General features: G+C 34.6%; 1 protein-coding gene across 2 annotated transcripts in view; it reads right to left on the bottom strand.

Moving 5' to 3' along the window:
* Window positions 1–25,730, bottom strand: part of LOC120861699 (bifunctional heparan sulfate N-deacetylase/N-sulfotransferase 4) — a 279,524-nt gene that overhangs the window by 133,998 nt on the left and 119,796 nt on the right. For both annotated transcript variants that reach the window (XM_040237406.1, XM_040237408.1), the window contains exons 2-3: window positions 18,954–19,041; window positions 11,840–11,994 (exon numbers count right to left, since the gene is read on the bottom strand). In XM_040237406.1, coding sequence (XP_040093340.1) covers window positions 11,840–11,994; window positions 18,954–19,041 — 243 coding nt within the window. The remainder of the gene's footprint in view (window positions 1–11,839; window positions 11,995–18,953; window positions 19,042–25,730) is intronic.

Here is a 25,730-nt window from a genome sequence, read left to right as displayed (position 1 = left end):
CAAGCACTTAGCTTAGCATTATACACATATGAATATGTACACACATCATCTAATCCTCATAGAAACCTATGAGGTAGAAACTATTATCATCCCCATTTTACATGTTGAAAATTAATGCACAGGAATTTTCAGTCATTTGCTAAGGACACACATCTAGTAATTGGCAGACATACAATTTGAACCAAGATATATCTGAAGCTAAACACATGGGTAAACTCATGTCATAAAAGATGTTTATGTATAAAAATAACCAACTTTTTGTTTTCTTCAGAGGAATGTGAATTTTTCTTTTGTATTTTGTGGACAGTTTATTGCTCTGTATTTTATAAATAAAACTTAATATTTAGAGGAAATATGTGTTTACCTTAAAGCAAGTAAATTAAATATTAACAACTACTTTAAACAGTTATCAGCTTACCTCCTAGGGGAAATCTTTGTTGCAATTAATATATGTACTAGCAGCTGAAAAGAATTGGAGTTCCTCTAGTTAATCTTAAAATATTTAAATACATAAAAACCATAAAGCAGAAAGAATGACATTTAAGATTTTCTAGTTACTAAAAATAATGATAACAAGATACTCAGAACAGACAGATGTAAACCTTGATAGATTCATGTTAATATATCTGAGTAATATATAAATAGCTCATTTTCCTTCAATCATTGCTGCTCAGTATTAAAGTGTATTTTATAGCTGGTGTTTATTCCTTTGAATTTAAACATGTTCGGGAAAAAATAGTCATTTTACAGAAAAAAATGTTGCAGCTAAGATAAGAATATGGGGGATGGGGGTTTCTAATGGTGCCCTCTACTAAAAATATCAAATAGATGAATCTGTATTGCAGAAATTTTCTGCCTAGGGGAAATTCTTTCATCTACCTGTCAATACTACCCTGGCAAATCAAGGACTGACCATGACAAGAAAAGCCACTCCTTTTCTCTCAATCCATTACTCAGCAGTATGAATATTAATAGCTAGGGAAAAACCAATTCGAATTTCCTGGTGAAAAGTTTTCCTTTTCTTTATGTCATAGGTTTGGTGAAAACAGAAATTGGGAATCTTAGCGGCTCTTTTTACAAACGAACTAGAATTTTATTAAATAGTATCATCCAATGGTAATGAGTAAAAAAACCTACCTGCTGTCACAGGTAGCTGAGAGAGAAGTCAAAATATTTTTGCTTGTTATGCAATACATTGGTCATTATGCCATTAATACACTAAAATTTCCATATTAATCTTTGAAATTTTATATAATAACATCTACTCTCAACACAGGAGATAGGTCTGGGTTCTTCAACAATTATTCAACTTTGCAGAAGTCACACTTATTACCTTGGTCAGAAAGATCCTTTGGAGGAGGGCATGGCAACCCACTCCAGGATTCTTGCCTGGAGAATCCCATAGACAGAGGAGCCTGGCGGGGTATAGTCCATAGAGTCACAAAGAGTCGGACACGACTGAAGCAACTTAGCACCCACAGCACACAGGCATGATTAACAAAAAGCCATTAGGAAAACTGGGCACACAAATTGGTTTATTTTGCCTTTGAGAGATACTGTCTGGTTCTCCCACAATCATCAGCTCTTGCTTGGGTTGCTATGTGGCGCAATTGAAAGAGCATTGAATTAGGCACTCCAAGGCAGAATGTGGATTCTCTGTGCGACCAAGTACATGGCATGTATGAACTCAGTTTCTTCATTTGTGAAATTAAGAGCTTTCATTTTTACTTGAGAAGCAAGCCTAAGAAGCCTACTCTGATTTTGAAGCTCAGGGCAATCCACGTTCGTATGATTTTAGAGACATCAGGGCTTCAGGGGTCATCTAGTTTGACCACTTCATTTTATTGAAATGGCAACCTGGCTGCTAGACCCAGATAGTATGACAATGGCTAGAAGAGAAAGCTACTGATATTCCAAACCACAGACTGGAAAACTAGAAAAAGTAGACACATGAATTCAAAAAACTCTATGAACATAGTTTAGGAACAAACAATCCACATACTTGCAGTTGACTCTCAGAACACAGCAAGAACAGAGTATAGTAAAATAATCTGAATCAACATGAAAACTTTTAGCCATCATGAAACATGTGGCATAGTACTTAGTACACATTTATCAATTTAAAAATGGTAAGTTATATATTTTAAAAGGTTACTCTCTGAAATGGTCAAAACAGTAAAGCACTCAAATGCTGAAGATTTTCAGTGACAAATGAATAGCTCACACTGTACACAATATTCCATCTTGATACAGCATATGTTAAAGGTTGAATCTACAAGTATGCAATTTTTTCACACAAAGTTTTATTCACTTTTATTATAAAATAAAACACAAGAGTATTAACAGGAAGGCACAAAGGATTGTGGATTGTGACAGGCAATACCATCACAGGAAAGGAATTAGTGATGGAGTGAATGATACTTCTGAACAATATATGAGAAATATATGCATACATAATATAAAAAGCAAAAACAATATATAGGCATAATGATGAAAGGATATCTCTACTGACCACATAGATATATGGAAATACTTTTAAACAGTTGGAAAATGCCATCTATAAATAAATGTTCTATATTCAGTAACAAAATCATTTAAATGTCTCATATAATGAGCCTCAAGCTTGCTGGCTGGTGTTCTATAAACTTCCCACTGTGATTTTTAATATTTTCTTCTGTCTGACACCATTTTGCTCATTACAGGTTTCCAATAAGTATAATTAAATAAATATATTCAAGATTATACAAATATTCCATTTACTAAACATTTGTTCTGTCTTCCAAGGAAATGCCATTAATATTTGATTTTCTTATTTAATGCTTTTTTCAAACTTAAAAATATATGCATTTTGCCTGCTTTAGGATTAAATACTGATACAAAAAATTATTTTCAAAAATACTGTGGGTTTTAATTTGGAAACCTAGTCTAGAAATTCTAGCTTATCAGGGGAAATTATCAACAATTATAGCTGCATTTCTATCACAAGGCTTAAATTTAAAAGTAGGATGGTAGCTTTGGTATGGAGAATTAAGATAGTGGATTACACAGATTGAACTGTATCATAAAAGCAGTAAAATAAAAGTGGTCTCATCCTTAAGGAGCAAGGAAAAGGGGAAGTGGAAGATAAGATTAGAACGTAGACAATTTACCTTTAGGTAGAAGAGACAAAGGCAAGACTTTTCTTCTCTCTCCTCAACTTCTTTTCAGTACCGGCAAGGATAACTTTTGAATTAACAAAAGATGAAGTCACTAAAATATTCTTTGACCCATACCTTTCTAGTTTGTTCTTAAGTATGTGTATGTGGTGTAGAGAATGGGAGGTAGGGAAAGCTCCTCCAAATTCCAGAACCCCTGAGCCTAGAGGGAATGAGATCAGGGGTGACTTGAAGGAAGAGTAGAACCTTGGGGTCAAAACCAGAGTCACCAAACCAAATATCTAGTTTTAAGCAGAAAATTACAAGATACGCAAAGAAACTGGAAAGTGTGACCCATAGAGAGCAAAGTAAAGTAAGCAATGCAAACTGCTGTCAAAGGGCTCAGATGCCAGACATAGCAGACAATGATTTCAGATGTATTCTAAGAACTGAAACAAGTCATACTTGCACATGTAAAGAAATGTGTGATGACAACGATTCATTCAACAGAGCATGTCAATAAAAAGATATAAATAATAAAAAAGAATCAAGTGGAAATTCTGGAATTGAAAAGTACAATTACTAAAATAAAAAGTTTATTAAAGAATTTCAACAGAAGAGTTAGCACAGGAAAGATCCAGGAACTTAAAGATACATTGAGATTATGCAATCTGAAGAACAGAGAGGGAAAAAATAATTAAAATTGAATAAAATCTCAGAGAGATGTGGCACACTGTTAAGTGCATCAGTATATATGGGTATTGCCTTAACACCAAAACCAGACAAAGATTTCATAGTAAAAGAAAGCTACTGAAGAATATCCTTAAGAATATAGATGCAAAATCTTCAACAAAATACTAAGCAGTTAAATTCAACAACATATGTCAAGCATGCACTGTGGCCAACTGAGATTTATCACAAGCATGTAAAGTTGGTTTAAAATCTAAAAATCTATTAATGTAATATATAATCACAATAAAAAAGGGAAAAAAACACAATCAATTGAATAGACATTAAAAAAATGTGACAAATCCAACAGCCTTTTATAATAAAAATACTCAGCTGAGTAGGAATAGATAGACACTTCAGTTTGATAATGGCTATCTTCAAAAGTCCACAAGCATCATGATTAATGGTGAAGGACTGGATTTTTCCTCCTAAATCAGGAATAAGACAAGGATATCTGCTCTTACCATTTCTATTCAAAATTATATTGCAAGTTCTAGTCAGGGAAATTAGACAATAAAATAAAATAAACTGTATCTAGACTAGAGAAGAAGTAAAGATATAACATGAGCTTGCATATAGACTATCCAGAGGAATCCATTTAAAAAACCTCTTGAACTAACAAGTGAGTGCAGCAAATTTGAAAGTTACAAGATCCATATACAAAAAACAATTGTACTTCTACACATAAAAATGAACAATGTGAAATGAAATTAATAAAAAGTCCATTTACAACAGCATTAAAAAGAATACAAGTAGAAATATTTTTAATAAAAGAAGCGCAAAACATATGCCCTGAAAATATAAGATATTGTTGAAAGAAATTAAAGACCATCTAAGTAAATGGAAAAACAGCCTGTTTGAAGAGTTAATATTGTTAAGATGAGAGTATTTCCCAAGTCGATCCATGGCTTTGATGCTACCCTTATTGAAATTCCAGCTGGCCATTGTGCAGAGATTGATAATCTGATCCTACAATTCTTATGGAAATTCAAAGAACACAAATAACCAAACAACCTGCTTGTTGTGAGTTCCCTCTGAGGAGCCCTTATGGTGAGGAACTGAGCGTGGAACCAGGTAGCAACGGAGATACTCAGGTCCACAGCCTGAAAGCCCATGAGGCCCTAAGTCTTATCAACAACCACGTGAATGAGCTTCAAAGCTGGTCCACCTTCTAGTTGAGCTTCGAAATGACTGTTGCCCAAGCTGGCACTTTGGTTGAAATCTCTTGAGAGATCCTGAACTTTAGGATCTTGTTAAGTCATATTCAACTTTCTGACCCACACAAACTGTTTGGTATCAATGTGCATTGTTTTAAATTGTTAAGTTTTTGGCTAATTTGTTGAGAAGCAAAGGATAACAAATACACCCAATTACATTAGTAATTAGAAATATTTCACTTGGATATTCGTACCACATGGGTATGTATTTCTGCAGGATCCCTCAAGAACTCATGCAATTGCTGAAAATATTTCAAACTTTTCTATGCCTAGATGCTTTGCTTCTTTATATTTCATCTAAATCCATACTCATGTGTCTACTCTGCTGGGTATACAGACTGCCTTATACATCACTGAACCTACAAATATACTATTTCCTCCACAGTAAACTTTCATCAGGGCTTTCTTGGTGGCTCAATGGAAAGAACCTTCCTGCCAATGCACCAGAGGCAGGGTTGATCCCTGGGTCAGGAAGATCCCCTGGAGGAGAAAAGGCAACCCACTCCAGTATTCTTGCCTGGAAAAGCCATGGACAGACCAACCTGGCATACTGCTGTCCCCAAGGCATCGCAAAAGGCTCAGGCATGGCTTAGCGACTAAACACAACCACAAAACAAAAACAAAAACTTTCATCAAATCAATGTTTGTTTACAGTTTTACTTTTGATTAAATATTATTACCTTCTCTACATTTCCCGCTTTTGATATACCCTATCAGTTGTAATTATCAGAGTTTTTTGACATCTGGTATTTGCTATACAGCACTGGGGCTTCCCGGGTGTCACTAGTGGTAAAGAACCCGCCTCCCAGTGCAAGAGACCTAAGAGACCCTGGGTCGATCCCTGAGTCAGAGAGACCCCCTGGAGGAGGGCATGGCATCCCTCTCCATTATTCTTGCCTGGAGAATCCCAAGGACAGAGAAGCCTGGTGGGCTACAGTTCATAGGGTTGCAGAGTCAGGACTGAAGTGACTTAGCATAAGGCTATATATTGCATCATTTAGTAAACACACAGGTTTAGCAGCTAATGAAAGGCAGCACAGTCTCTGTTTTATTTAATTGTGCCATTAATTCCACTATCACATACCTTTTATTTTTTACTTGAAATTTCTACATAGCTGATTTTATGTGCAGGTCACTGCGAAACTTACCAATTGTTCACATTTGCTTTTTGATGAATTTAGGTTTTTTATGAGAACTATTTTAGCGTCAGAATTTTTCATATCAGGAATATTGTGTCTTATGAAAACAAGTTATATAGAGTTCAGAAATACATGTAGTGTTTTAAAAGCAGATTAAAAAAACCTGTGCCTTTATTTCTAGAATCTTTTACTTATTTACTTATGAATAAAGTTTCTAACTGTTTGATAAAATGTCAAAAAGAAAACATCATTTTTGAAAAGTCACCATTGAGGAGGAAAAGTGTTCTTTTTTCCCTTCAGGATATTTTCAGTCTGCTACTGTTAGTAAATGAAAAAGCTCCTCTCATTTGGAAATTTTAATGAATATATATATACAAAACTTCCAACAACAAACCATCATTTCTTACTTTTTCCCCACAAATCTATTGTGGAATGAAATAAATAATTCAGGATTATGCTATGGCTATTCTCTCTCTCCTTTGAGAAGGAGATGTGGGTTAAGTCAGGAATGATTTTTTGGTAACTTTTTCATCAAGTAGTTTAATATTAGCTGAATATTCTTATTCTCTTTAGCCTTAATTTTTTGTTGCCATCTTCAAAGTGTTATTTCTATCTGTATTTCTATCTAGTGACAGCAAAATGTATGATTTAGTAAAAAGAAAAAAAAAAGAATCCAAATTATTTCTCCCACCCTACTGCCTTACTCGTATCTTACAGTGACCATATTTGGGTTGCCTGTGCTAATCAATAGACTAACACCTTCTATAAAAACATACACATTATTGTACACACTCACATGGCATATAAGTTCATGGATTAAACATGCATATATATAAAAATGCACACACACACACACACTACGTACACATGTGGTCAGGGACTCAACATAGACATACAAGTCATTGCCCCCACACACAAATATTCACACTGCTGACTCAAGTGTGTGTGAATTAAGAAATGATGGTGCTTTACAGTAATAATAGTTCTTCTTACACAATTAAATAGTAAAGAAACAGTCTTGTAATATGTTTTTCTCATGATTTTTAGACATATTGCAACAGAAAATAAACTCTATCCAGAAACAATTCGGAGAAAATCTACAAATGAAACATTTTGTTTGATTGTTTAACAATTTTTAAAATATCAATATGAAGCTATTAATATGTTATGTGAATCATTTTTGTAAATGTTGTGAGAACAGTTGTGCTTTTCACTGATAAAAGCACAGCACCCCTCTGCCAGCCAAGGTCAAACCAAGGAGTGATGTCAGGATGGAACTAAAAAGAGATTTAAACACTTTGGGTGTTTTTCAATATAAATTGGTCTTTTAGTTTGAAAATCCTTTTCCATAATTGCTTCGATTGTAGCTAGATGAGTATTTCAAGATGTTCATTCCAAATTTGTAGACCAATATCATCAACGATCACAGAATTTTAGAATTGGAATTGATCAGTGGATTATCTGGTCCTGTGCTTTTGGTTGGCAGATGAGTTGATATAAATTAATTATCTAAAATCTCTGTAGTTTAGAGAGTGTAAAAGGGAATCATTACCATTTCAGGGGAGGAAACAGAGGCATGAAGACATTAAATGAGGTGCCAGATGTATTAGAACATGTTTCTAATAGTCAAGGATAAAATTTAGCCTGCCAATATAATGCTTTTCACTATCCTATCCCATCTCAATAGTGAGGGTTTTGAAGTGTCATCTGGATATAGAAAGATAATAATTCAATAAGAAAGAAATATGCTTCCTGACTCTCTGGACAACACACATATTGTCATCCTATGTTTACAGTTAAAGCTGGGGTTCTAATGTCACCCCTTGAAGAATCCTGATTAGTTTTATTGAGCTCAACATCAGAAGGAAAAGAACAATGTCATTTCCGAATGTGTGTTTAACAGACTTCACTTTAGTTATTATATTTTGATTATGCAAACTATAATAAGATTTTTTCTTACAAAGTATACTTATAGGCTTCAGTTCAGTTTCTAATCACACTGACTAAACAAATATAAGTGTACTGAATGGACTCTAAATAGCTTTCAACATTTCATTATAAACCAATTACATCTGAGTCTTTCCCAGTGCTCTCAGCAAGGCTTTAAAAAATTTACACAAACAGGTGAAATCAACCATTATGAAATATAATCTACATGCCTAAAAAGCAAGGCTTCAGAGGGAGAATGAGGCAAGGGGAGGTTCAAGCCAAATGATAAATACAGTTTATTTTCAAGGTAACTGCTCTGAGAAAATTCAGCATGCTTACTCAAGGTAAGTTTACTTTTGAAAAAGGAATATTTACTTAATTTTCCAATGTTATGAAGCAGCACAAAATTTTTTAGACATTCCTCAAAAGTAAGTGAGGATCAAACTTTTGTAAATCCATATTTTGAACAATATTTGTGTTTTTTTTTTAAATAAGATATAACCACATTATTGTCTGGATTTAGAAAGATCATAATTGATTAATAACCATTGAATGCTGATTGTATGCTCTCTAAGTACATTATCCATATCCACAAAGTGGTCCTATGAGGTGGTTGTCATGATTATTCTCATTTTTACAGATGGGGAAACTGAGACACAGAGGTTAAGTAATTTTTGTTCAAGTTCAAAGAGCCATTGATGGAAGGTCAGGATTCAAACGCAGTCTTGAGTCCATTATCTTAACTGCTTTTTATGCTCCCACAATTACTAGTGAGGATCCTACGTTCAGATCTGACATAAGTCTTGGGATTTAGAGATGGAAAGAAGGGTGATCTACTAACATAATTAGGCATAATGTTATAAAATATTTTAGTACTTATAAGGCCTTGGGTTTGTGCCTCCCAATCTGACTTAAAAAAAAAATATCTATCAGCAATTACACAGTGCAAATAAACTATTTATTAAAAAAAAAAAGAACCGACCTTAAGATGGAGGCCTTTGGGGGATTCACATACCCCTTATGACCATCTGCCACACTGTGTGAAGATGTGAGAATATGCTTCTGAGTGTTTTTCTGGGAAAACAATTTCTTTCAGTAGATTGTTAAAAGGATAGATGATTTACTTCCTATCTAGTACAGAGGTGGGCAAACTTTCTCAGTAAAGGTCCAGATAGTAATTATTTGAGGTGGACTTTGTAGGACATCCAATCTCTTTTGGCGGTACCCAACTCTCCCATTGCAATGAAGAAGCAGCTGCCGACAATGTATAAAGAGAAGACTGTGGTGCTACTCCTATCACACTTTATTTATAGACACTAAAACACTGAGTTGTATGTAATGTTTATGTCACAGAATATTATTCTCTCTGTTTTTCATTTTAAAACATAAATTCAAAAAACCCCAAAAAATTATCTTAGCTCAGAACAATATAAAGCAAGTAACAGGCCAAATATGGCTCATTGGCCATAGTAGCCCAACTCCTAGTTCAGAGCAATGGTTCTCAAAGTGCAGTTCCAGCAGCAAGGGCATCCTGTGTAAATGTGTCAGAAATGCAAATTCTCAGGCCTGTTTGACAATCTACTGAACCAGAAATCCCAGCATATGTGTTTTAAAAAGTCTTCTAAGTGAAAAAGATACATGCTTGGTTTGAGAATCACTGGTCTAGAGTCATTGTTCTAGGGACTCAATTTATCTATTTATTCATCGAAAAAGCAAGACAGTTTCAGAAAAACATATATTACCGCTTTATTGGATATGCCAAAGCCTTTGACTGTGTGGATCACAATAAACTGTGGAAAATTCAGAAAGCAATGGCAATATCAGACCATCTGACCTGCTTCTTGAGAAATCTGTATGCAGGTCAGAAAGCAACAGTTAGAACTGGACATGGAACAACAGACTGGTTCCAAACAGGAAAAGGAGTACGTCAAGGGTGTATATTGTCACCCTGCTTATTTAACTTATATGCAGAGTACACCATGAGAAATGCTGGGCTGGAAGACACACAAGCTGGAATCAAGATTGCCAGGAGAAATATCAATAACCTCATGATACCACCCTTATGGCAGAAAGTGAAGAGGAACTAAAGAACCTCTTGAAGAAACTCAAAGAGGAGAGTGAAGAAGTTGGCTTAGAGCTCAACATTCAGAAAACGAAGATCATGGCATCTGGTCCCATCACTTCACGGCAAACAGATGGGGAAATAGTGGTGGACTTTATCTTTTTGGGCTCCAAAATCACTGCAGATTGATTGCAGCCATGAAATTAAAGGACACTTACTCCTTGGAAGGAAAGTTATGACCAACCTAGACAGCATATTCAAAAGCAGAGACATTACTTTGCCAACAAAGGTCTGTCTATGCAAGGCTATGGTTTTTCCAGTGGTCATGTATGTATGTCCGTGTTGAACTATAAAGAAAGCTGAGCACCAAAGAATTGATGCTTTTGAACTGTGGTGTTGGGGAAGACTCTTGAGAGTCCCTTGGACTGTAAGGAGACCCAACCAGTCCATCCTAAAGGAGATCATTCTGAGTGTTCATTGGAAGGATCGATGTTGAAACTGAAACTCCAATACTTTGGCTACCTGATGTGAAGAGCTGACTCATTTGAAAAGATCCTTATGCTGGGAAAGATTGAAGGCAGCAGGAAAAGGGGACGACAGAGGATGAGTTGGCTGGATGGCATCACTGACTCAATGGGCATGAATTTGGGTAAACTCTGGGAGGTGGTGATGGACAAGGAGGCCTGGCGTGCTGCAGTCCATGGGGTCTCAAAGGGTCGGACATGACTGAGTGACTGAACTGAACTGATTTATTCACCCTTGCAACAGATACTTTCTGAGGGGACAGTTATTATATACTAGAATACAAAAAAAATCTGACTTAGGTGGTACAGTTGTAAAGAACCTGCCTGCCAATGCAGGAATGCAAGAGATGCGGGTTCAATGTCTGTGTTGAGAAGATCCCCTCGAGACGGAATGACTACCTACTCCAGTATTCTTGCCTGGAGAATCCCATGGATGGCATCACTGACTTAATGAACATGAGTTTGAGCAAACTCTGGGAGATAGCGAAGGGCAGGGAAGTGTGCTGCAGTCCATGGAGTCACAAAGATTTGGACACGAATTAGCAACTGAACAAGAACAAGGAATACAATGGAGAAAGTGCTTTTTTCCCTATTCATAGTATAACACCTTCAGAAAGCAGGAGATGGTAACTTTCTGACAATGACTTAATTTTTTGAATACATTTTATAGCACATCATGACCCAATACATATGTATGTACACACACATGCCTGAAACAAAATAATACAAAGCAGTATGTACACTTAACATTTATGGTGGCATATATTGTTTCAGTTGTGTGCAAGTCTTTGCAACCCTATGGACTGTAGCTTGCCAGGTTCCTCTGTCCATGGAATTCTCCAGACAAGCATACTGAAGTAGGTGGCCATGCCCTCCTTCAGGGGATCTTCCCAACCCAGGGATCAAACCTGCGTCTCTAGTGTCTCCTGCATTGGCAGGTGGATTCTTATCCGTGGCTCCACTGAGAAGCCCTAACACTTGTGGCACACTCTTGTATTTTCTGTTCTATTCTATTTCTATTGGATTAAACCCAATAAGCTGATTTTACAGTCCATAATATATCGCAATTCATAGTCTGAAAAATACTTCAATAAAATGTACTCACCAGTGCAAATTCCTTGTTGAGAATCATCTGCTCAACTAAAGATGACTCATTGTGGAAGAGGTGGGGCTGCATATGACTCCACATGTGAGGAAACCACCAGAACTCATCCACAGACCCAAGCAAAAGGTCATCTCCCTCATCCTCCTCTTCAGTCCCTGGAAAACATATAAAAAATGGCTTAAGTGAAAAATTTGTATTAGCTTAAAGGTTACGTTTGTCAGATTATTCTTCTTGCTACTGATACCTAAATCCAATTTTGTGTTGTTTTAATAAAAGAGAAATGACCATAGCCTAAATTACATCAGAGGCAGTGGGATTAGGGGTTGGGGTGGGAAGGGCTAAGTGCAGATGTTGTTTACATTTAGATTTTAGGGATATTTTATCACTGACATTGTTTAGATTTGTTAGCATATGGTGGTAACAACAACATTAAAAAACAGAGCAAGTTTTAGTCTGTTTATTTTTGTTTTAAATTTATCAACTATTAATTCTCTCCTTTATTGGATGCACAGGGGAAACTGGATAAAAGATAATTCTTTTTACTCTTAAAAATATTTATGCATATAAGCCTAATATTGAACTGAATAATTTTAAATTTAAATGCTTTTGTCTGTTAATTTTTAAATTATAAAATATACTCTTATTGAAGACAGGCAGAAAGCATAGACAATGATTTATAAAACTCAGAAACAAAACCAAAACCAAAACCAAAACTCATGGTTGGAACTAACCAGTAGAAGCATTTTTGTATTTTTCATTGACTCTTTTCCTACTTATTTTTTTAAAAGTTGAGATCTTACTGTATAAATATGTTTGTGTCCCTATATTTTAGAATTACCATTATAAACATAAATATTTCTCATTTTATATAATAATTTAATAAAATGTAAACTAAATCAATTAACACAATAGAAACTCGAATTGAGAATTTAAAACTAGGATTAATTTTTCATCCTCTATTAGGAAAATTTGTTAACAATGCCTAACACATAGAAAAAGCCATTTGTCATACAAGAGGGGGAAATAAGAGAAGGAAAACAACATCAGCAAGTTAGTTCCAAGGAAATTCACCATGTTACAGCAATCCAGGGACATTTTCATGGCATGAAATCACAATTTTTGTACAATTTTATAATATTCAGTTCCATTTTAAAATATTCTGAATCAATAACATACTTGATTCCTATATGGTCTCTGGATACTTAACTAAACAAGCAAAGTAACAAATCCTGGCTTACAGTGTGAGGTGGATTTATTTGGATAATTTTTTTCTTCAAATTGGAATATGTTTTATGATGATTTTATATTGTTTACTTTACAAAGTATTAAAGGAATTTTTTAAAGAGTCTTCTTTGAATATACCTTTTCAAGTGTCTTGTAGTAAAGACAGCACGAATCATGGAGTGCCATGAGATGGTTAAAGCATATATTTGTTAAAGTGTATCCTTGGCTATGTGATCTTGTATAAGTTAATTTGTTTGAGTCTTAGTTTCCTGGTTTAAAATGGAGGTATAAAAATCTGTCTTATGGGCTCTTGTGAAGAATCAATGAGGTCAATTTATTAAAGCGCTTAACATTGTGAATTGTTGATTCATAAATATTAAGATTGCTTTCTTCTTAAAAATAGTATGTACTGGTTTATGCCTGTGGTGTTCTAAAGTTGCATATTTTCACACATTCTTAAAAATATTGCCTTGCCTAGATTATCAAATTCCTGAAGTCTGAAACTGGATCCTTTTAACTTGCATTGTATCATGCTACTTCCCCAGGAAGTTAAATAAGAGAAAACTTTACTTCAGTCTATATTAATATATAGTCACTGAATTTTAGAAACTTCATATATTGGCTTAAGTGCATGTCAACTTTTGTGTGTATTTATATGTATGTGTTATTCTTGGTATATATCTTATAATCCATAATTCTCAAAAGGTGTAAAGACCAACTAGTTTAATTGGCACTATTACTACTATAATAGTTGCTACTATATACAAAGTAAAGAAATAGAAGTTTTGAAAGTGATAAAGTTCTATGAATAAGATAAGCAGACAAAAATTCTTAATTTTGTTAACTTGAGCCAAAATTATTAGTATTATGGACTTACAATTCACTGGCTTTGTTAATATATTAAGAATTTCAAATATTGAAATCCAAATGTAAAGAATTTTGTCACTCCCTCAGACGGATTTTAAGTATGAAGTGTTTTTAATATAGACCAAGTGTTTCTCGTGGTCATAATTTAGCAGACTAGGGCATAGATTAGAAAGAGCTACTGTATGTCACATGAGATGAATGAATTGACAGTTCTCCCACAGTTTTGTTGTGCTTTGAATATAGAATGTCTGAGAAAAGCCTACATTCACTTTAAACTCCACAGATGGTTATTGGAAGCAGCAGGAAGTGTGTAATGCATACTTGACCAGGAAAGAGGTCAATTACTCAAATTTAAAGATAATTTTTCTGACTACTGATATAAACAGATGCATGACTGATCATAAAATCTTGGTAATTTTTATACCAGAAAGTGTGGTAATTTGTAAGCACTCCCCACAATATCAGGAGTGGTGTTTAAAACCTCTTTGTTTTTCACTCCATGGAGTAATTTCCCATCAGCCTTTCTCTTCTTTTATACAAGTCATATAATTCAAAGCCACATAAGGCAAGCTGATGACTTTAGAATTGCTTAATGAAAAATATGATATCAAGTCATGCTGAGGGATCAAAGAAGAATTTCAAATGTTTTTGAATCCAGCTAAATGAAAATATTAAATTTTTGACTCGTTTGTAAATACTTATTTTTTGATACCTAACATATGATTAAATTACATGTGAGAATATAATTTATAGTTCATACATGACTGCTGCTGCTGCTGCTGCTGCTAAGTCGCTTCAGTCGTGTCCGACTCTCTGCAACCCCATAAACGGCAGCCCACCAGGCTCCGCCATCCCTGGGATTCTCTAGGCAAGAACACTGGAGTGGGTTGCCATTTCCTTCTCCAATGCATGAAAGTAAAAAGTGAAAGTGAAGTCGCTCAGTCGGGTCTGACTCTTCGCGACCCCGTGGACTGCAACCTACCAAGCTCCTCCGTCCATGGGGTTTTCCAGGCAAGAGTACTGGAGTGGGGTGCCATTGCCTTCTCCGCATGACTACTGAGCACAAATTCTAGTCTGTTCAGGTGTCTGTGTTCAAATGGACCCTTTTTGGAAGGAATGATGCTAAAGCTGAAACTCCAGTACTTTGGCCACCTCATGCAAAGAGTTGACTCACTGGAAAGACTCTGATGCTGGGAGGGATTGGGGGCAGGAGAAGAAGGGGACGACAGAGGATGAGATGGCTGGATGGCATCACGGACTCGATGGACGTGAGTCTGAGTGAACTCCGGGAGTTGGTGATGGACAGGGAGGCCTGGCGTGCTGCGATTCATGGGGTCGCAAAGAGTCGGACACGACTGAGCGATTGAACTGAACTGAACTGAACTGAACTGAACTGAACTGAACTGAACCTCTAACCTGATGAGATTCAATCTTCATCATTGTTAATTTAAAAATATGGAATTTTTATTCTCATTTAAAATTTATCTCATTTTACTTTCCTGATTCCCAGAAGATAAAAGTGTTTAATTCAGAAGTAAAATATTTATGCACTCATTTCTTTGTTTCTGCTTTTGGAGTATTTGTGTTATATGATAAGAGCATGCCTCTGAAAGTTTTTTAGTCTGCCAAATAAGAATATGTTTAGCAAGCTCTGGGCTGTAGATTAGTTTCCATAAGGAGAATCTTATCAGTTTTGCATAAATGTTTGTCTTATATTATATGTGAAATATTGTAATTCTGTAATGGCAGAAGAGGTTTCTAACTTTCTTCATGTATTGAATCTGGCACACTTCCATATAGGTGAGTATAGAATAAATTAAACTTAAATATACTAAATAAAAAGAATTGTTTGATGATTAAAACTGATTAAAAGCTATCTATAGTTCTAAAATTGGAAAACAGAGCCATGTGAATAATTCACTATTTTTAAATAATATTTGATTCTTATATAAAAATACTTAGTAATAAAAATGTTTGCATATCATGACATGCTATGTACTGTTCTATATAAGAGATATTATTATTCCCATTTTGGAGATGCAGGCATTGAACCTGTTTATGTTCACATAGCTAGTATAATGTCAGAACCTAGATTTAAACAAAAGCAGGTTGTTTCCAATGTCTAGTCTTTGAAGCAATACATTATAAAGTAAAACAAAAGCAAACAAAAGAGAATGAATGTAACACTTTTTTACTTTTATATTTAAAAGTTAGTTTTTTATAGGTTCTGTTTTGTTTATACATATAAAAATGAACTCTCATGGAAAAGACATGTATTTATCCAGTTTGAAAATATTATACACAAGGTAATTGTTTGTGTCATATTCAATTTATTGTCAATTACAAAAACTGGTAATGATTGTCAGCAGAAATCCTGCCCTACAAAAAATATTTTTAGCTCTCCATCCCTACAAGTCATCTTGATCCTGTAACGTCTCCATTTTTCAATTGAGCTTTCATTGTGCAATTCCAATCATGCTTTAAAATATTTCCAGACTAAAAGATTATATCTGAACTCCATGCTTTTATTATTATTATTATTTTTTTTTTTTTTACTTTCAATCCGCAGAATGTCCTTCCTCTTTCAATTTGGCACCCATGAGTGAATGACTTTTAGGAATGTGCTTTTTGGGCGAGACTGTTTTCAGCATGTGAAGGACAGAGAAACTGAACAGGAAAGAATACATGGAAAATACAAATAAGTGAAGCAGTCTAGGAATACAGGATCTATCTTTATTACCCTAGGCATATGTGATTAAGTGTCTTCAAAACAATGAAACTCATCAATCAGCATTTTCAGGCATTGGAAAATCAGATCATTCTGGCAGAATCTGAGACGGTGATTGTGACAAGGCCAGCTTTTCATGGTTACCTGTCACAATCAAATGTATAGATAGGGAAAGAACTTTTCTGATTTGTTAAGCTCCTGATAGTTAAACCTTCATATAGGAAGCGACTAGATAGGGAAGAGGCATGCCCTAGCGAAAGTGAATACTATCAATATTTAACTCCAACCTGGAAGAAACCTTGATATCCTCAAATGAATAAATAAGTACTTAATATAGCATGATTGTACCCTTGGAAAATGTCATGGATGCATTTCAATGATTCTACACATAATGTAGCCAATCAAATAAAGCTTCATATTTATGTGAAGTTAATTAAGCTTCCAGAACTTACAAATATATATTGCAGAATCGGTAAAGCACATTATCACAGAGCATATCAGAATAGTGTTTCTTCCATTATTTTTATTAGGTCAGTACCAACATAAATTGTCAATAAGGTCCAATTAAGAGATATAATTAAAATATCTTTTTTTAAATTATTGTTTGGTTTCTTCCTCCAGCAAGTGTCCCTGTGATATTAACTAGTGTGTTCATTTCCTAGTGGGATGTGTAATGTACATGCTCAGGATTATAAAAAAGAAAAGGGAAGTGTTATAACTTGCTGTCAATATTAAGTCTGCAAACGTCTGACTGGCTTAGTAGATTTGAATATGAAAAGTGAATAAAAGCTGGTGCAGTTATCCAGATATATTTCAGCCAGAAGAATGCCTTTTACTTTTCTTATACGGCTGTTTAAGACAAAATAGTATTGTTTGTGTGTGAACTCCAAATAATCCCATGTTTTTCCCCAGCATCAGTAGATATAGTCTTTAGAGTTATCTGCTTTATAACTTCATAATCAGTGATTCGTAGGTCTGGACTCATTTTTTGAGGGGGTTTTGAAAAACGTTTATAAAACCATGTCTATTTTCAAAATTGTAAGCTAGAATTGCTTTTGCTGTGTAGATGGGATGACCCAAATCTTTTACTGCAAGATATCCTTTTAAAATATGCAGTGATTTCATTTATTAACTGTTCTAAATACCAATTTTCCTTCTATTACTTTAAACAGATTTACATGTTTCAAAGCAGGAGGAAAAAAGCATTAAAGAAAAGCCAATATGACACTGCGGCTTCAATATTCTAATAAACCTCCTGAGCCTCTTTGGTGAACATTAAAAAGCTCTTTGGGTAAATGAACTGAATTTATGATAATTAAAGACTACCTTTGCATGGGATACTTTTAATGAGTCAATAAATTGCATGCGTAGAGAATACTGTGAAATGTTTTTACTACAATACTCTGAAGTAACAACAATGGAAAGCCCTAAGCAAAGCATTTAGCTTTCACCAAAGATGCAGAAATAGTAGCAGATAGTAGGCATTGCCCTAATACAAACCCTAAGACACCATTTTGTGCCATTAAGACAACCACTTTCACTCACATAGTTTTCTCCAAATTAGTACCTGCCATTATAATGCTGCTATTCAGAAAATAAGAGTCAAATTCTGGAGGTAAAATGAGTAAAGAGGTGAAAAATAGCAGAACATGGAGTAGTCCATGAGCACCAATCACATTTTGAGGATTTGTTTAAAGGCTGAGACTGACAAGAAATGAAACTGTGATTGGATAGATGTGGTAAGAAATACAAGTTTGAATGTGATGGTTTTAGTGCATGTTGGCCAAATCATTGTAATATTTTTAAGGAAAATCCTGAAGGGACAATAAATTAAGCAAGATGACTCTTAAGATCTATTAAATTTCTTTGAAGCTAAAATTCCTCTTTTACCACTATATGTTTTCCAAAGAAAAAAAAATACTAAAAATATGTGTTCCTAGGTTGTCCTACAATTTTAAAACACTGTGCATTGTTATTATTATCATTATCATCTCATTGTCATCCTCTTCATTGCCATCGTCTCTATGTTTCACAGGATGCATAGACACAGTTAGAACAATGGTTACAGTTTCTTTCACTGAGTTGACTAAGTCATTTCTCTTTCTGTTTTGCCCTGACTCCAACAGTATTTGCCAAAGTAAACAAGTCTCATTGATTTTGGATTTGGCTACTCATAATGCACCCAAGTTTTTCCCATAATCAATCTGAATATTCTATTTCTCCTACTTTTGAAACATTAAAAATTCTCTCTCCTATTTATATGTAGCTGCCTGAGAACACAAAGCTCCTTCTTACCTGTGTGGTAAAACTTCCCTGAAAATCCAAGGTTGAAGGTAAAATTTGCAACCTGAGTGCGCAGTAAATTTTGAGTCTCTAGTAATGCCTGAAATAAATAAGAAATTAACATGATTTTAGAAAATTAAATATGAAGCTTTTGGGATGCTTCTTTTTCAAATGCGTATGCATGAATGAAACAAAATAATGTGGTCTTTGCTGCTGTTTGGGGTTTTGATAGCTACTGTTATGTGCTATTCATATTCCAGGTATTATAATCACTTTTGTTATTATTTTTATTGAAGTTTACCAAATTATGAAGCAGTTAAGTCTTAAGCATATTATAAATTGCTGAGAGGCAATTCTCTAACCACACAGCACTGAAATCATTTTTCATTTCTATGTGAGACATTTCTTGAATTTTAGATTATTATACTTCTTTTCCTTGGGGAAATTTTTTCAGAGTGGTTGGATATAGACAGGTTCTGTATTTGTTGGTAAGGGATAGGAAGATAACTTTAGTTTGAGTTCCAATTGAGTATTTTATTTAACTGTGCAACCTCTCCTGTCATTTTTAAGGCATACTTATTGAGTTGAAAGCTTGGATTTTTATTTTACAAATTAAAGGGAAATTTATATTTTATGGGATGTTAATTACAGACCTTGAGATATGAACAAGGAAAGGAGAGGTAGGAAATCAGTAATTACATAAAGAAATACTCTCTAAACATGGGAAAATGTTTCCTAACTTCTCATTCTGGAATTATTAGAGGTCAGTTTCTTGCTTGTAGACAGGATAAGAACATCTGGACAATAATCTTTGAGTCAGACTTAGTCCTGTAAAATTTCTGCCAATCATTCTACTGCTATTATTTCTATGTCAACATATGTAGTATAATTCAGAGTTCATATCCTTGGGCATTGTAATTTGATTATTGATTCAGAATGCTTTTTCAGTTTTTTTAATGAATTTTAAAAAGGGAGTTTATTTTCTTCTGATGTAAGTGAGAAACTTTTTCCAACTAGAGATATAACTAAGATCGTTTTTTGGTTACTCCTATCCATCTTTTAAGGTAAAAAAGAGTAGAGGTTTAGACAATTTCTTTTGAGCATGGGTGAACTTTATTTTTTATTCCCCCAAGAGTTAAGAGAGCTTTCCTACAAATTTATAAAGAAAAAAGAGAATTACAAGGTTGATAAGCTGTATGGTTCCTGGTTATCCAAGATTACAGTTATACTGGGTATAATCCTGGCTAATCTTATTTAAATATCATCAGCTAAATAGAAAAAGGAAAAAAAAAATAGACATACTAGTGTAACTAGGTTTTAAAAGTTTCCCCAAAAAACAATTTGTATATGAAAATAAAAAATAGAATTAAAAATAAATAATTGAGCTTATTGGCATATACTCTGGAATATAGTTTTAAAATTTTTTTTAAAATCATGCATCTTTTTTTATTAGGAGGATTTTTTTTTTCTTCTGTGTTTCTTGTTTGATTCAATGTACAATCCCTGAGCTTCTATACCTTGAAATAGTTTTTTTTTTTTTTCAAAATTTAAGTTTATTAAGTTCTTCCTTCCCCTGTTCTCACAACTGTATCCCCATCCACTCCACCTCTGTTCTTGAAATCATTCTTTATTCCATTTTTACTAATCCGCCATCCATTCTTAAATTCAGTAAATATTTATTCTAGATGCATACAGTGTGGGGTTTGGTAAGCATAGCCTCTGTCACCTTGGGCTTTACTGAGAGGGAGAGCGATATAAACTAGAGGATCCCTCAAATGCAAAATTACAAATCGTAAGAGCTCCAAAAGAAATCTAGAGTGTGTTGTGACAGATGCAGTAAGACATTTAATTCAGACTGAAGAAGTGGGCCCACTTGACACTTTCCTAGGGGCCATCTAAAAAAGTTCAAATGATCTATTTTTTTCCCCAGTAAGTGTGCCACCAACTTTAAGCAGACCTACATGTCTTTTTCTTGGGCTTTAAAACACTATAGACTGCTAATGGTTTTCCCACCTTCCTCTATTCTATTTTACACTGTGCAGCCATGCTAACATCCCAAAGATAGCAATGCACTTCACCCTTGTGGTCAGGGAAGCCATTCAATTAGCGACTCAGCTTTGTTGGTCATTTCACTTCTTATTATCTTTTCCCTTATCTGTGAAATGAGATCGTGCTTAACACTTGTTTCACACAATTATTATGAAGATTACATTGTATAAGGCATACAAAGTGCTAAGCTAAAGTGTTCTTCTTCAGACTTGTATCATTTTCATTTACTGCTCATTGTGCATATGCCATGTTGCTAAATATATTTTCATTTATGTGGAAGGCATTTAACATGTAATAAAAATCTATATTAATATACAGCAACCTACTGAGTTAGTTTCATTTATTTTTATTACAAACATTTTTTTCTGATGGTAAAATGATAAAAATGGCTCATGGGCCATACCATTACATGAGATAGATAGGATTCTGTATTTCACACATTTATAACATGGATGTCTTATAATCTTAAATTGTAAATTGTGTAGTAAGACAGGCAAGGGCAGATGGATTTTCTTCCACTGGAGCTAACCAGCTATATGAAGAATTTGACAGACTTTTCCATTTCTAATAGAATTCGAGTTGTCTAGTCACAACCTCCCAATATGTAATCTTGATTAATTTGGAGTAAAATAACAATTTCTATAAGCAAAAACAAAACAAATGGATAAAAAGAAGAAAATTCTAAAATTCAGGATTTCCTATTTCATTGTAACTAAATGTTGTTTGAATTTAAAAATTCAAGGAAAGAATGGTTTTATGTCTTTCAATGATAAAAAAAAGTAAAACAAATAAATTAATATGTATAAAATGGATATAACTTAAAAAAAAGTCAGAAATAAATGTATAAGAAAAAAGTGTTAAATCATGAAAATTAAAGAAGAAATGTAGGAAAATAAAGGATTAAAATACAGGAAAAGTGTAAAATATCAGGAAATATCAGACAGGAAAAATATAAATATAAAATTATGAATAAATAAAATATAATAAAGCAAAAAAATTCTTAATTTAGGAAAACTTGTTAATGGACTAGAAATAATATATCTCAATTTGAAATAAAAATCAAATAATAAAATATAGAAAATAATATACGGCTTTATACATATTAATTTTATCAAAATAGTTTGTGGACAAATTTGATTAACTTTTAAAAGTATATGTAAAATAAAATATATTAAATGTTTAGATAATAAACTTTAGTTATTTTAATATTTTCTAAGTCATAAAAATATATATTAACTGCTTTGAAGGTTTTCCTTGCATTATTCATGAAGGACTCACTAAGTCATTTGGATACTAAAGAGAATAAATATATAACATTTAAGTAAAAGCAAAAATTCATTATTTTAATAAACATACTTATACTTTGCATTGATTTAATATTTTTCTAATGAGTTCCTCAGTGTTTAATAAAGCAAGTACAACTTTGTCTTACTGCACAATAATGAAGAGACCAATGTTTTTCAAACTTCATCACACATAATATTTTCTAGAGGAGACTGCTAAAATTGTCAATTCTGTGCACCCACTTGAAGAATTATTGATTTAATCTGCCTATGATGGGACTCAAGGACATGTATTTTATTATAGATCCTTGTTGGTTCTTAAGGAAGGTCAAGCAATTGTTTCCAGCTCACCCATAAGAAATTAAATGAATCACCAGGATGCTCCTCCCAGGCCCATTTTCTGGGTATTCTGAATTGGAGAATAGAATGGAGCCTAGGAATCTGTGTTTATAACGGTGATTCTTATAGCTTCAAACTAGAGATTATATCCATCAAGGAACTTCAGAAAATATTGTTAGTGCACTGTTCATATTAATTTCAAGGTATACTGCATACATTTTAAGCCATTCTGACATTCAGATTGTTTACCATCAAGCTAACGCTATTGGATCATTGAAAAAGCAAGAGAGTTCCAGAAAAACATCTATTTCTGCTTTATTGACTATGCCAAAGCCTTTGACTGTGTGGATCACAATAAACTGTGGAAAATTCTGAAAGAGATGGGAATACTGACCACCTGACCTGCCTCTTGAGAAACCTATATGCAGGTCAGGAAGCAACAGTTAGAACTGGACATGGAACAACAGATTGGTTCCAATTAGGAAAAGGAGTACATCAAAGCTGTATATTGTCACTCTGCTTATTTAACTTATATGCAGAGTACATCATGAGAAACTCTGGGCTGGATGAAGCACAAGCTGGAATATCAATAATCTCAGATGTGCAGATGACACCACCCTTATGGCAGAAAGTGAAGAGGAACTAAAAAGCCTCTTGATGAAAGTGAAAGAGGAGAGGGAAAAGTTGGCTTAAAGCCCAACATTAAGAAAACTAAGATCATGGCATCTGGTCCCATCACTTCATGGCAAATAGATGGGGAAACCGTTGCTGACTTTATTTTTCTGGGCTCCAAAATCACTGCAGATGGTGACTGCAGCCATGAAATTAAAAGACACTTACTCCTTGGAAGGAAAGTTACCACCAACCTAGATAGTACATTAAAAATCAGAGACATTACTTTGCCAACAAAGGTCCATCTAGTCAAAGCTATGGCTTTTCCAGTAGTAATTTATGGATGTGAGAGTTGGATTATAAAGAAAGCTGAGTGCCAAAGAATTGATGCTTTTGAACTGTGGTGTTGGAAAAGACTCTTGAGAGTCCCTTGGACTGCAGAGGATGAGATGGTTAGATGGCATCACTGACTCAATGGACATGAGTTTGGATAAACTCTGGGAGTTGGTGATGGACAGGGAGGCCTGGAATGCTGCGGTTCATGGGGTCACAAAGAGTCGGATATGACTGAACGACTGATCTGAATTGAACTCTTTCCCTACATGTACATAATTAATAAGTCATGACTATATACATACTTCCACAATTTCAAATCAAATACCAAAGAGTGATAGTTTTTGTCTTCCTTGGACAGTCTTTTACTACATTCAGTAAATCAAGATGGGGTCCTATTTATACTTACATGGCTTCCCAGATGTCGCAGTGGTAAAGAATCAGCTTGCAGGAGATATAAGAGACATGGGTTCAGTCCCTGAGTCGGGAAGATCCCCTGGAGTAGGAAATAGTAACCCACTCCAGTATTCTTGCTTGTATTCCATGGACAGAGGAGCCTGGTGGACTACAGACCATGGGGTCACAAAGTCGGACACAACTGAACAACCTAGCACATTTATCCTTATACGATCTTGATGTTGGATCAGAGAGGTTACATCTATACTATTTTCCAAGAGGGAAATGCTTCATGGAAATTTTAAATGGTCCAACCAGGTAACAAAGCAAGAGTGCCCAAATTGAGCAAGTTTGCCTAAACATTTGGTCTAACTTTAACTTCAGGTCTCACTAGAGTAAGTCTGTGTGGCCACCCAGGTTGAAACAGACTCAGAATTTCATGAACTTTTGTGCAAGAGACTATTTGTCAATGTACAAATGAAGATGGATAGGTCTGACCTGGGGTTAAAATATGAAGCTTTTGAAGTTCGTCATTGGCGGTTTGCGCCTCGGTTCTTGCTCGTCTCTTTTCCCCTTAAGAGAAATCCTCCATTCCCTCAGAAATCTATTCTCTTCCTTTTCCTGATAAACCCTTATTGCTACTCAAAGAGGAAAACTGTCTGATATAATTTATGTTGTGACAAAACTTTATACCAATGTGTTGAGTCTTCTAAATAATTTTATGTGGGGCAGATTATCTCTGATTGTGGAATGGGTGAGTTAATTAAGGAAGAATAAATGCAGTCTTCTGATAATGAAGAGCTGTGGGGGTTTCTTATGGGGAAAAAGGTTTGGGGTTTGGGGATCCTTCTGCTGAAATCAGAATCAATTTGAAGAACAACTGGCCAGGTAGAAAAACACCATACTGTTGCAGAGCAATTATCCTGTTGCTTTCTGCCCACCATCTAAGTGTTCCACTACCGTCTATCTTCTTTTACTTAAGTCTCCAGGAAGCCAGGAATCTGAAACTCTGGCTTGCTACCTCCTTGTGCTGTTTTTCACTCATGTATCCATTCAAACAGTATTGATATTGGACCCCTGATTCTTGTTTTAGGCATTCTTCTAGATACTAAGGACACAGTGGAGAATGATGACAACAATAACTAGTATCATTGAGCACTTACTATATGTAAGGTACTATTAGGTACTATGAGAAGCACTCCACTTGAAATATCTCTACAAGTCTCTCCATGATTCTTTTATTAACTCTATTTTACAAGTGGGAAAAGTAAGTTACAAAGAGCCTAAATAAGCTACCTCAGATTATGGAGACAGAAAGTGTCTGACAGACAAAACTACTTTGTGTATTGTTATCATTCTTTTTAGACACACAAACACATGGTAAATTAATCAAATAATTATTTAATTGATTTTTTTATTTTTAATGCTAAAACAATTATTATTGTTGTTCAGTAGCTAAGTCATGTCCCACTCTTTTCAACCCCATGAACTGCAGCATGCCAGGCTTCCCTATCCTTCACTATCTCCCAGAGGTTTCCCAAACTAATGTCCACCGAGTGGGTGATGCCATCAAACCATCTCATCCTCTGTCGTAACTTTCTTCTCTTGCTTTCAGTATTTCCCAGCATCAGAGTCTTTTCCAATGAGTTAGTTTCTTTGCATCAGGTGGCCAAAGTATTGGAGTTTCAGCTTCACCATCAGTCCTTCCAATGAATATTCAGGACTGATTTCCTTTAGGATTGACAGGCTTGATCTCCTTTCAGTCCAAGGGACTCTC

The sequence above is a fragment of the Oryx dammah genome, unplaced genomic scaffold (genome assembly GCF_014754425.2).
Source record: "Oryx dammah isolate SB20612 unplaced genomic scaffold, SCBI_Odam_1.1 HiC_scaffold_3, whole genome shotgun sequence".
NCBI lineage: Eukaryota > Metazoa > Chordata > Mammalia > Artiodactyla > Bovidae > Oryx > Oryx dammah.
The sequence above is the reverse complement of the archived record's forward strand: the minus strand, read 5'-3'. Positions and strand labels throughout refer to the sequence as shown.